Source organism: Arachis stenosperma, chromosome 2 (assembly GCF_014773155.1).
Source record: "Arachis stenosperma cultivar V10309 chromosome 2, arast.V10309.gnm1.PFL2, whole genome shotgun sequence".
NCBI classification, from domain to species: domain Eukaryota; kingdom Viridiplantae; phylum Streptophyta; class Magnoliopsida; order Fabales; family Fabaceae; genus Arachis; species Arachis stenosperma.
In genome coordinates, this window is record NC_080378.1 from 38,818,986 (window position 1) to 38,832,638 (window position 13,653).

Sequence of the window (13,653 nt, forward strand, 5' to 3'; positions counted from 1 at the left end):
TGTTGTTGTGAGAATGTTAAAATTGTTGGCTCTTGAAAGAATGAGGAGAAAGAGAACTGTTATTGAGGATCTGAAAAATCATCAAATTGATTCTTGAAGCAAGAAAAAGCAAAAAAAAAATTTCGAAAAAAAAAAGAAGAAAAAAAAAGAAAGAAATAAGGTTGTGAACCAAGGTAAAAAGAGTGTGCTTAAGAACCTTGGACACCTCTAATTGGGGACTCTAGCAAAGCTGAGTCACAATCTAAAAAGGTTCACCCAATTATGTGTCTGTGGCATGTATGTATCCGGTGGTAATACTGGAAGACAGAGTGCTTTGGGCCACAGCCAAGACTCATACACTAGCTATGTTCAAGAATCATCATACTTAACTAGGAGAATCAATAACACTATCTGAGTTCTGAGTTCTCATAGATGCCAATCATTCTGAACTTCAAAGGATAGAGTGAGATGCCAAAACTGTTCGGAGGCAAAAAGCTACTAGTCCCGCTCATCTAATTGGAACTATGTTTCTTTGATATTTTGGAGTCTATAGTATATTCTCTTCTTTTTTTATCCTATTTTGATTTTCAGTTGCTTGGGGACAAGCAACAATTTAAGTTTGGTGTTGTGATGAGCGGATAATTTATACGCTTTTTGGCATTGTTTTTAGTATGTTTTTAGTATGATCTAGTTAGTTTTTAGTATATTTTTATTAGTTTTTAGTTAAAATTCACTTTTCTGGACTTTACTATGAGTTTGTGTGTTTTTCTGTGATTTCAGGTATTTTCTGACTGAAATTGAAGGTTCTGAGCAAAAATCTGATTCAGAGACTGAAAAGGACTGCAGATGCTGTTGGATTCTGACCTCCCTGCACTCGAAGTGGATTTGTTGGAGCTACAGAAGCCCAATCGGCGCGCTTTCAACGGCATTGAAAAGTAGACATCTTGGGCTTTCCAGCAATATATGATAGTCCATACTTTGCCCAAGATTTGATGGCCCAAACCGGCGTGGCAAATCAGCCTCAGAAATTCCAGCGTTTAACGCTGGAACTGGCATAAAACTTGGAGTTAAACGCCCAAACTGGCATGAAAGCTGGCGTTTAACTCCAGAAAAGGTCTCTACACGAAAATGCTTCAATGCTCAGCCCTAGCACACACCAAGTGGGCCCGGAAGTGGATTTTTCTGTCATTTACTCATTTCTGTAAACCTTAGGATACTAGTCTACTATTAATAGGATCTTTTGACATTGTATCTGTACCTCATGACATTTTACACGTTTCTTTGTGTATTTTCCACGGCATGAGTCTCTAAACCCCATGGTTGGGGGTGAGGAGCTCTGCTGTGTCTTGATGGATTAATGCAATTACTACTGTTTCTTATTCAATCATGCTTGCTTCCATTCTAAGATATCACTTGTTCTTAACCTGGATGAATGTGATGATCCGTGACACTCATCATATTCTCAACTATGAACGTGTGCCTAACAACCACCTCCGTTCTACCTTAGATTGAGTAGATATCTCTTGGATTCCTTAACCAGAATCTTCGTGGTATAAGCTAGAACTGATGGCGGCATTCAAGAGAATCCGGAAGGTCTAAACCTTGTCTGTGGTATTCTGAGTAGGATTCAATGACTGAATGACTGTGACATGCTTCAAAATCCTAGCAGGCGGGGCGTTAGTGACAGACGCAAAAGAATCAATGGATTCTATTCCGGCCTGACCGAGAACCGACAGCTGATTAGCCATGCTGTGACAGAGCATAGGAACATTTTCACTGAGAGGATGGGAGGTAGCCACTGACAACGGTGAAACCCTACATACAGCTTGCCATGGAAGGAGCCTTGCGTGTTTGATGAAGAAGACAGTAGGAAAGTAGAGATTCAGAAGATGGAGCATCTCCAAAGCCTCAACCTATTCTCCATTACTGAAAAACAAGTAACCAATTCATGTTCTTTTGCTTTTTACAATCAATCCTGATAATTTCTGATATCCTGACTAAGATCTACAAGATAACCATAGCTTGCTTCAAGCCGACAATCTCCGTGGGATCGACCCTTGCTCACACAAGGTATTACTTGGACGACCCAGTGCACTTGCTGGTTAGTTGTGCGGGATTGCAAAAGTGTTATTGCAATTTCGTGCAGCAGTGTTATTTCCTGCGTGCAGTGGACCCTGTGGTGGCAGAGGGGTTATTTCCTGTACACAGGGGTATAGCCAACAGGAAAGCCATATCTGGCTAGTAATGCTGGGTTACGTCGGGAGCGGGTAGAAACCGACAGATGAGCTCATTACCTGCACTAGGACTAGACATTCATCATATGCATCTATGTGACATTGTTTGGATGTGTATATTGTAATTGGTTTGCCTAAGTGAATAATTCTATTAACTGCTAGTTGCTATACTTGATATAATTGCTCTTGATTGTGTTTGAACCTCATTACTTGTGTTTATAACTGATTGGATAGGTTGTGGTGAATTGGGTGTTGGTTGAATTGCTTGGGCCTGAGGCCGTGATTGGATTGTGTTTGAGGTTTAGTAAGTATGAAAGATTGAGCTGGTTCAGCATAGACTTAATGAACCTATGCTTGGAACAGATTAGTCATTCATACGGTCTAGGAAAACTTTTAAGATTTTTATAAAGGAAAATATGGGTTTAGAATTTTGGAAAATTAACTGATGCTTTATAAGATTTTGGATTTTTGAATGTTATGCCGTTGGTTTTCAAAATAAAAGGTTGATAAGGCGAGTAAAGATCACTGCAAATGAAAACAGTTTTTCTTTTAAATATTTCTGAATGGAATTAACTATTTGCGTTTTATTCTTTACTTTCACGGCATTCTCTACCTCTACTGAGAACATGTAGTTTGGTTCTCACCCCCAAAATTTCCACCCTTTCAGTGACACAGGTTTGAAGATGCAATTTGAAGCTGCGAGCGATTAGTAGGTTTTCTTTATGGTTTTAATTGGTCTCGTAGAGTCCCTTCGCTGTTGTCCCTTGAGATTTTATTTCATATAGAGGGGTAGGTTTGGTATATTGTATTTGAGTTTCATTTGGTTTCTTTTGTATAAGAATTATTATCAATAGTAATTATGTGATTATTATTACTTGTAAATGTTAGAATTATGACTTTAATGAATAAAAACAAAATTTTGGCATTTTCTTAAAACTGAAACGCGAATTCGATACAAAGGCTCGATAATTAAGTAGTTAATGCTAGAGAAGGTTACGTAATGTTCTTTCTAGTAGAAATACCCTGACTTAAGCAAGGTAATTTGCTGGACGGGACGTTACACTTACTACTTCTTGGTTCTATAGATATTCAAGGAACACCCCTCAACCTCTACTTGTCATGCCTTCTAGGACTAGTTGCCTTTCATGACTCATTTCCGTTTTAGTTCATTCAAGGTTCTACACTTAGTCTTTTGTTTCTTAGTTCTTTGAAAGAGCTTTCTTGGTCTTAGTCTCATTTACTCTTGTTCTTGCACAACTCACAACAACTCTTATGGAGACAAACTACACTTTATTGATGTTGAAAAAGACTAAAGTTAACGTTGCATTTTCTTTCTTGCATATCAAGGGACTCACAAAAGACTTCAAGTAATAAAGAACTAAACATAAAACATAAACTATCCTAGAATTACCAATTATTCTCAAACATAAAGTAAAGTAGATAGATAAGAACTTAAATAGAATTCAGAAATTTGAAAAATGTCAACCATGGAACTCAACAACCTTGTGCAGCTTCAACTTTAGTTCATTGGCCCTTTGCCCTTGTCTTTCTTCTTGGAGGGGGAGGAGTCATCTTCACCCTTTTGGGAGGATCCTTTTTGTGCCTTCTTGTCCTTGGGCTTCCAGAATCCCAACCTTACCATATAATTTCTTTCATCCTCCTTGTGCTTAGTTAGGATCTCCTCTTGTCTAGCACTCAATTCCTCTAGTCCTTGCATGAATGTTGGGTATCCGGGGTTAAGAGCGGCCATAGCATTACACAAGTGATTCAGCTTTGCTTGTGTGTTGATATCATATTGCCTCCTTGAAATGGTCCGGGCATCATAAAGATGCATGAACTCAGCGAGGTTCCTCTGCTGCCATTTGTTCTGCTTTATTACTTTGTCGAGTGCACTTCGCACCTCTCCCCAGTTGAACTCCTCTTGCTGCTCCTTCCTTGCTTGCTCAAAGCATCCTTGGAGGTTTTGTATGTTCTCATTTACTTGGTTCCATTGCTCCCTTTGGCTATTTTAAAATTGGTTGACATCTTCCCTCAATTGATGTAAATCTCCCTTCATTTGATGCACGTCTCCTTGCAGCTGCTCCTAGTTTACTCCTTCAGAAAATTGCTGAAATTGCTGGTATTATTGATATTGTGGTGGTAGAAGCGCCAGGAAATGTGGTTGCTCCTCAGCCTATTCTTCTTGTTGTTGTTGTTGTTGTGACACATGAGCATGAGCTCTATGCTCTCTGGCCCTCTGAAGTGGGTTGACAACCAACACCTTGGCCATTTTCTTGGCAGTTATAGGCTTATCTTGCTTCACTAGCACCTCATCAATAACTTTCTCAACTCTAGCGTCATCACATAGCTCTTGTATGATGCTGGGGAATGCCAACCTTGTGCTTTCATTAGTGCTCTTCAGTATCTTGTTGATGTTGTTGGCAATCAACTCCCCAACATTTATATTCTCTCCTTTCATAATGCTGTATATGAGCACAGTTCCCTCCTTGGTCACCTCGGAGGTGTTGGATGTAGGAATCAAAGATCTTCTCACAGAGTTCTAGCCACCCCCTAGCTTGGGGGCTCAAGTCCCTTCTTCTCAGCTGGTTGGGTTTCCCATCTTTGTCATTGATCTACTGCACATTTAGTACACAAATTTCGTTCAGGATTTCATCAAATCCTGGGTCTGGTTGCTTCATCCTCTCCTCATAACTCCGAGTAGAGTCAGTCCTCTTCACCATCAACACCCTTTCTATGTTAGAGGGACTATAGTCAATGGACTTCCCTCTCACATAGCTAATGTACCCATAAGCTTTCCCTAGTTGTGGCACGGTGTTGGCATAAAATTCCCTTACCACGCCTTCCACCACTTTTCTTGGTGGGTTGCAGAAGAGTGTCCAGCCCCTGTTGTTAATCTCAATATTGATCTCATGGTGCTCATTCCTTCCCAGTTGGAAACCAACCTCTGGGATGATCTCCCTCTCACTCACCCAACCATAGAATTGGTTTTGGTTGAATGCAGAGAGGAATTTGTATTCATTGAAGGTTGAGCTTGAGGAACCAGAAGTTGGTTCTTTGGTCTTTTTTTTCTTTGAGGCTGTGGACCTTGGTGGTGCCATTGGGTGGAGAGAGAGTGTGTGTTTGAAGGTTCTGAGATAGTAATAAAGTGTTGCAAAGAAACACAAGCAAAATAAAAGTTTTTCTCCCACACCAAACTTAGGACTTGATTGTCCCAATCAAGTAGAAAGATAAAGAGAAAGGGGATGAAAAGAGAAAAGAGAAGAGAGAAAGAAAGTTCTGTGTGAGTTTCTTTCGTGTGTGGGATACGGTTTGAAGTGGGAGGGAGATGGGAAAGTGAGGTTTTTATAGGGGTGAGAGTGTGGTTCGAATGGTGGGAAAGAAAGAGAATTCAATGTTTTCCCACTTGGGGAGTGCCGCCTAACGTGGGAAGAGGTGCCAATCCTTATCCCACTGTGCCCTCTGCGTATGTTGAGTTCCAAAGTGCAAGTACACTTTGACCTCTTTGCTATCAACCATGTGGGCCCCATTCAATTTCCTGAAAATGAAACCGAAATCCCATGAGTAATGACAATATAATCCTCCACATTCCTTTTTAATGCTAGTGAATGGATTTGCAACTGATGGGTGTCCCTTGGGACACCAAACTTAATTCATTTGCATCTCAATAAATTGGGTTCATCATTGGGGTTTTTAATGTTTTCATGGGGAAGAAGTAATTCCAATTCTTTCATATTCTGTTGCTTCTAATCTCCCCTGAACACATTAAAATTCACATTCAAGCCTCCACCAATATATTAAATGCCTTCAAATTGAGTGGCATTGGGCTTGTTAAGTGATCCTCGTATGGTGGTGGCCACACCAAACTTAATCTCTGGGCTTACTCTTTAAAATTTAGTTTATCCAAATGGTTGTAAGCCTAGATTAAGTAGGTGAGTGGCCACACCAAACTTAGATTTTCAGCTAGTTCTTAGCCCTATCACTCTTCATCAGTAAATGCCTCCCAACTATCAAAACAGAAATTAAACTTCCTAAGCTAATATTCACAATCTACTTCTAAGAAAGTAATAAATCAAAAGGATATAAAGTGTTGGGGTGCCTCCCAACTAGCGCTTCTTTATCGTCACTAGCTTGACGTTCTTCCTTTTTCAGTTGAGGTGGTAGCTCACTCTCCTTTCATCCAGTGAGTCCCCTAGGTAATGCTTGAGTCTATGGCCATTTATAGTGAAGGTTCTTTGTGTTTTGTCCTCCATAAGTTCTACCTGACCATAGGGGTACACTTTGATGATGGTGAAGAGTCCTGACCATCTAGACTTAAGCTTCCCAGAGAAGAACTTAAGTCTTGAATTGTACAATAACACTTTTTGTCCTTCAGGGAACTCCCTCCTTGTTATCTTTTGATCATGCCACCTTTTTGTGTTCTCTTTGTAAATCTTTGCATTCTCATATGCTTGGCTCCTAAATTTCTCTAGCAGCTTTGATACATGGTCAAGAGGGTATTTTCGTCATTTTTAAGTTAAGAGACAGAATGGTAATATTGTCATATTCAAGGATCTGAATACTAGAAGAATTGTACCATGCCAGTCTTGGACATCAAGAAGACCAAGAGTCCGTCTCAAAAATAGTGGTGCTGAAAGGGCAACAACTCATAAGGTCCATTGGGCTAAGTCAGGACAGCAAGAAGTCCAATAATGCTTTTTAAATTTAATGGGAGGCATAATTTATTATTAATTTTCGAATTTTTAGGCATTTACGTTAGTTTGTTTTGTTGTTAGAGTTTGTTGGAAGATTTGAATTACTTCTGATTTGCTTAGTAGTATTTTTAGGGATTTTAAATTTAAATCAAATCTTATCTAATCTAATAAGATCAAATCTGATTTAAATTAGTTATCATATCTTTAGGATTTTAAAATTTAAATAAAATCTAATCTAATCCAATAAGATCAAATCTGATTTAAATTAGTTATCTTATCTTTTAGTTTGTTTGTTAGGTGCCTATTTAAACACCTTTGGTGAGACAATTTACATTACTTTTGATGAATAAATTTCAGTTGCTTTTAAGCACATTTTTATTGTGTGATTAAGTGAGGTGAGTGATTTGCTTCGCTTGTTGCATGGAGAAAATTGAGTGATTCAATTTTCATACCTCTGATCTAGGTTGTCAAGGACAGGTTCTTTGAAGGTCTAGTAGGAAAAACCCTTCCGATGACCTAGGTTGCTAAAAACAGGTTTCTTAGAGGTCTAGTAAGAAAAACCCCCTTTATCTATCCTCTTGTTTTTTTCCTTATCATCTAGTATCAGTTACAGGTCTTAGGTAAATTCTTATTTATCTACACGTTCTATGGGTCTTGTTTAGTCTCTTTATTTTTTTTCTTTAGTTTCTGAAAATTCACGTTAGAGTAAAAAAAACGAAAAAGAAAATTCCTTTTTTAATTTTGTTTTTGCATTTATCCTATCTTTAAGTCAGTGTCTGAAAAAAAATATAAAAAATAATAAAAAATGATTGAGGATTACGATAGTGATGATGAAGAAATCTCATATGCGAAAAAAGGTTCTCGGTTGAAAATTCCTGTATTTAAAGGGAGGAACAATCCTGAAGCTTATTTCGAATGGGAAAGGAAGGTAGATTCAATTTTTGCAAATTGCATCCTTTCAGAGGAAAAGAAGGTTCGACTGGTACAAGCCAATTTTTCCGATGATGCCCGTATATGGTGGACTGAATTAGGAAGATCTCGAAGACGGTACAGAAAGTACCTAATTAGCAGCTGGGAGAAGATGAAGAAAATCATGAGGAGGCAGTTTGTGCCATCATCATACCACAATACATTTTTTGGAAAATTTTTTACGTTACAACAAGGCTCACAATCAGTGATGGAGTACCACAAGGAGTTGCTATATTTGATGGACATGGCTATTATTAAAAGGAGTCCTGAGGTTCTTAAGGACTGATTTTTATTTGGATTACGTGAAGAACTTGCAGATGAAGTCCAACATTACCATTACACGACCATGGACAATTTGGTCAAATTGGCCATTGACTGGGAGCAAGCGCAACAAATGATAGATCGCCATAACAAGAGGAATTCTTCTACTCCTATCTTTCATTCTTATTCAAAGCCAGATATGGAAGAATTTGTTGCGCATGCTGTAGAGGGTGATGTGTCCTTGGAAGATTTAACAGTACGAAATTTCTCAATTGGGTCCTTGGGATGTGAGCAATTTGAAGAATATGAGAGAAAAGAAATTGGGAAAGCGATTGAGTGTTTGAGTGAAAAGAATCCATGTTTGATTGACAGCGAAAGTTTTGAGAGAAAAGATGAGAATAGTGAGCGAGAGGAGTCAATGAGCAAAAAAGAAACTGAGTTCAATAAACACACTTGTGAGGGAGATCTAGAAAGTTCTAGCTTAGACAAGAGTACCTTAGTCTCATTGAAATCCACAGAGTCCTTAGTTTCTCATACATCTAGCCATGAAATTCCTAGTGTTTTTATATCAAGTTTTCCAGGCTTTGTAGATTCGCTGGTCAATTGTGGAGGCTTTAATAGGGGTGAAAAGGAAGAAAGCCAAATTGCACACCTTGGATAAGATGGTAAAAGTATGGTTGGAAAGATTGAACTTGCACACATAAAAGACATAGCCACAATTCAATGGGTAGAAAAGAGTCATCAAACCATGGTATTTAAACCCGGAGATTGGGTTTGGATTCCTTTGAGGGATGAAGAGCATCTCATTCAAGATTCGACGACGAATCTTTTTGAAGAGGGAGAGAATGATACATAGTCAATAGGGTATTTTCGTCATTTTGAAGTTAAGGGGCAGAATGGAAATCTTGTCATATTCAAGGATCTGAATACTAGAAGAATTGTACCATGCCAGTCTTGGACATCAAGAATACCAAGAGTCCGTCTCAAAAATAGTGGTGCTGAAAGGGCGACAACTCATAAGGTCCATTGGGCTAAGTCAGGACAGCAAGAAGCCCAATAATGCTTTTCAAATTCAAGGGGAGGCATAATTTATTATTAATTTTCGAATTTTTAGGCATTTATGTTAGTTTGTTTTGTTGTTAGAGTTTTTTGGAAGATTTGAATTACTTCTGATTTGCTTAGTAGTATTTTTAGGGATTTTAAATTTAAATCAAATCTAATCTAATCTAATAAGATCAAATCTGATTTAAATTAGTTATCATATCTTTAGGATTTTAAAATTTAAATCAAATCTGATCTAATCCAATAAGATCAAATCTGATTTAAATTAGTTATCTTATCTTTTAGTTAGTTTGTTAGGTGCCTATTTAAACAACTTTGGTGAGACAATTTACATAACTTTTGATGAATAAATTTCAGTTGCTTTTAAGCACGTTTTTATTGTGTGATTAAGTGAGGTGATTGATTTGCTTCGCTTGTTGCATAGAGAAAATTGAGTGATTCAATTTTCATCCCTCTGATCTAAGTTGTCAAGGACAGGTTCTCTGAAGGTCTAGTAGGGAAAACCCTTCCGATGACCTAGGTTGCTAAGAACAGGTTTCTTAGAGGTCTAGTAGGAAAAACCCCCTTTATCTATCCTCTTGTTTTTCTTTTCCTTATCAAGCTTGCTCATCAAAGTTCAACAGTTTTAGAGCCCAGAATGTTCTATGTTCAAGCTCAACTAGCAAGTCGCAAGCCTTGCCAAATACCAATTGGTATGGAGACATCCCAATGGGGGTCTTGAAGGCTGTTCTGTAGGACCATAAAGCATCGTCCAGCTTCTTAGACCAGTCCTTCCTTGAGCTTCCAACAGTTTTTTCAAGAATCCTTTTTAGCTCCCTGTTGGAAATCTTTGCTTGCCCGTTGGTTTGCGGATGATAAGGAGTTTCCACCTTGTGCTTGACTCCATATTTGAGAAGGAGTGCTTCCAGTTGTTTATTGCAGAAATGTGTTCCTCCATCACTAATGAGTGCCCTGGGAACCCCAAACCTACTGAAAATGTTCCTTCTTAAGAAGCTCATTACGACCTTGTTGTCATTTGTTGCGGTGGCAATAGCTTCTACCCATTTTGACACATAATCTACAGCCACAAGTATATAATTATTTCAGTAGGAGGATGAGAAAGGCCCTATAAAGTAAATAACCATACATCAAATAGTTCTAACTCCATTATAAATCTTTGTGTCATTTCATTTTTCTTAGGTAGATTGCCAGCCCTTTGTCATTCATCACATCTTGACACCAAGTCCTTTGCATCCTTGAAAATGCTTGGCCAGTAGAATCCACATTGGAGCACCTTGGCTGCTGTTCTTTCTCCACTAAAATGGCCTCCATATGCAGATCCATGACATTTCCAAAGCACCTCTTATCCTTCCTCATGGGATATACACCTCCTCAAGATCCCATCAGCACACTTTTTGAACAAATATGGCTCATCCCAGATATAGTATTTGGCATCTTTGATGAGCTTTCTCCTCATGTGTTTGTTGATGTTGGTTGGTAGTTCCCCAATGGCTTTGAAATTAGCTATGTTTGCAAACCAAGGGGTCTCTTGGATCATCAATCAATTGCTCATCAGGGAAGCTTTCATTCACTGCAAGATGGTGCGCTCCTTTTTCTTCTTGTGGAATCCTTGAGAGGTGGTCAGCTACTTTATTCTCTGCTCCACTCCTGTCTTTAATTTCGATGTCAAAATCTTGGAGTAGCAGGATCCATCTTATTAGTCTTGGCTTGGACTCTTGTTTGGTAAGCAAGTATTTGAGTGCTGCATGATCAGTAAATACAATTACTTTAGAACCAATGAGATATGATCTAAATTTATCAAAAGCAAAGACAATGGCAAGTAATTCCTTCTCTGTAGTGGTATAGTTCCTTTGATTCTCATTAAGAATTTTGCTGGCATAGTAAATGACATGCACCAATTTATCCTTCCTCTATCCTAAAACAGCACCCACAGCAAAATCTGATGCATCACACATCAACTCAAAGGGTAAATCCCAACATGGTGGTGCTATGATAGGTACAGAGGAAAGTTTGTTCTTAAGTTCCTCAAAAGCAAACATGCATTAATTATCAAAAACAAAAGGCACATTAGAGACAAGCAGGTTGCTCAAAGGTTTGGCAACCTTAGAGAAGTCCCTAATAAACCTTCTATTGAAGCCAGCATGTCCTAGAAAACTTCTAATTGCTTTGACATTGTAAGGTGGGGGCAACTTTTCAATCACCTCCACTTTTTCCTTGTCCACTTCTATGCCCCTTTTTGAGATTTTATGACCAAGGACCACCCCCTCTGTAACCATGAAATGGCATTTTTCCAATTTAAAACAAGGTTGGTCTCTTGGAATCTCTTTAGCACCAAGGCCAAGTGATGTAGGCAATCAGAATATGAGTTACCAAATACAAATAAGTCATCCATAAACAACTCAATGAATCTTTCAATCATATCTGAAAATATAGAGAGCATGCACCTTTGGAATGTTGCAGGTGTATTGCACAATCCAAAGGGCATTTTTCTATAAGTAAAGACACCATATGGACAAGTAAAAGAAGTTTTCTCCTGGTCCTTGGGGTCTACAACTATTTGGTTGTAACCCGAATAACCATTAAAAAAGTAGTAGTATTCATGTCCGGCCAGCCTCTCAAGCATTTGGTTTATGAATGGCAGGGGGAAGTGGTCCTTCCTGGTGGCTTCATTGAGCTTCCTGTAGTCGATGCACATGCGCCAACCAGTCACCATTCTTGTTGGTATCAGCTCATTCTTCTCATTTAGTACAACAGTGAATCCTCCTTTCTTTGGAACTACTTGTACAGGGCTCATCCAAGGGCTGTCTGAGATGGGATAGATCACCCCAGCTTGCCACAACTTTAACACCTCTTTCTGGACCACTTCATTCATAGTTGGATTCAGCCTTCTTTGTTGTTGTCTTGAGGGCTTAGCACCCTCCTCAAGCAGAATCTTGTGCATGCACATTGAGGGGTTGATCCCCTTTAAGTCTGTGAGTGTCCAGCCTATAGCATCCTTGTATTGTTTCAGCACTTGGATGAGTTTCTCTTCTTGCTCCTTACTCAAGCTTGAGTTGATGATCACTGGGTAGGTGCTGTTGTCATCCAGATATGCATATTTCAAGCTTGGAGGTAAGATTTTCAGCTCTAGTTTTGGTGCCTCTTCTCCATTGTTGTCTTTGTGGTTTGTCATGATTGAACTTCCCATGGTTCCTTGTGATAGTTCTCCACGTGGTGTTTGTTGCTCCAATTCCATAGTTCCTTCACATTGCTCTTCTTCCAAAACTCCTTGAACTATCTGTTCTATGGTGTCCACCATCATGCATTCTCCTATTGATTTCTTGGGGTAACTCATTGCTTTGAAGACATTGAAGATCATCTTCTCCTCATGAAATCTCGAGACTAGTTCCCCTTTTTGCACATCAATGATGGCTCCAACAGTAGCTAGGAATGGCCTTCCTAGGATAATTGAAGTGTTAGCCTCTTCTTCCATATCCAGCACAACAAAGTCAGCTGGGAAAATGAATTCTCCCACTTTCACCAATAAATCTTCCACTACTCCATGTGGAAACTTGAATGTTCTGTCAGCTAGTTGGAGTGCCATTCTTGTTGGTTTGGCTTCCTCAATTAACATCCTTCTCATCATGTTCAAGGACATGAGATTGATGTTAGCCCCCAAGTCGCATAAAGCCTTCTCAATATTGATATCGCCTATGATGCAGGGGATTTGGGAACTCCCTAGGTCTTTCATTTTCTGGGGGAGTTTCTTTTATATGATGGCACTACACTCCTCAGTTAGGACTACAGTCTCCTTTTCTCCCCAGTTTCTTTTACTTGTCATGAGTTCCTTCAAGAACTTGGCATAGAGGGGCATTTGCTCTAGTGCTTCAGCAAATGGTATATTGATTTGGAGCTTTTTGAAGATTTCCAAGAATCTGGAAAACTGGCCATCCTTCCCATCCTTCCTTAGCCTTTGTGGGTATGGTCCCTTTGGCACATAAGGCTTCAAGACTGGCTTTGGTGAAGATGGGTCAGGGGTCTCTTCCTTCTTCTTATTTTCAGGCTTTTCTGCAGCATCTTCTTCGTGGTTCTCCTGGCATGGGGTTGCCTCTTCTACCACCTTTCCACTCCTAAGTATGATGGCCTTGCATTCCCCAATTGGGTTGGCCATGGTGTCACTAGGAAATCTGTGTGTAGGCATTGGAATTTTCTTGGATAAGATCCCCACTTGTGCTTCCAGCTTTGAGATTGCTGCACCTTGATTCTTCATATTCGATATTTATTCTTCTTGGTTGGCATCTATCTTCTTTTCAGCCTGTGCTTGTCTCTCCAAAAGGGTGGATGATAAACCGCTATTTAATGGTTTTATCTTATGCTCAATTGAGTGGATATTATCAATTTTCATACACTTGTTCATACAAAAGGCATGGCTTTACATTCTCCTTCCTGATTTTGTGCTATGATTGAAAATATGCTTC

At 39.1% G+C, this 13,653-nt stretch overlaps 1 protein-coding gene across 1 annotated transcript; it reads right to left on the reverse strand.

Annotated features, from left to right (window-relative positions):
* Nucleotides 1-12,944: 12,944 nt before the first annotated feature.
* Nucleotides 12,945-13,445, reverse strand: LOC130962808 (uncharacterized). Its single transcript, XM_057888975.1, has one exon. It carries the CDS (start codon nucleotides 13,443-13,445, stop codon nucleotides 12,945-12,947), a length of 501 nt encoding a protein of 166 aa, XP_057744958.1.
* Between the last annotated feature and the right edge of the window lie 208 nt (nucleotides 13,446-13,653).

Excerpts from the sequence above, each read along its gene's own strand:
- LOC130962808 (XM_057888975.1), bottom strand. The coding sequence starts at position 13,445 with ATGAAGAATCAAGGTGCAGCAATCTCAAAGCTGGAAGCACAAGTGGGG.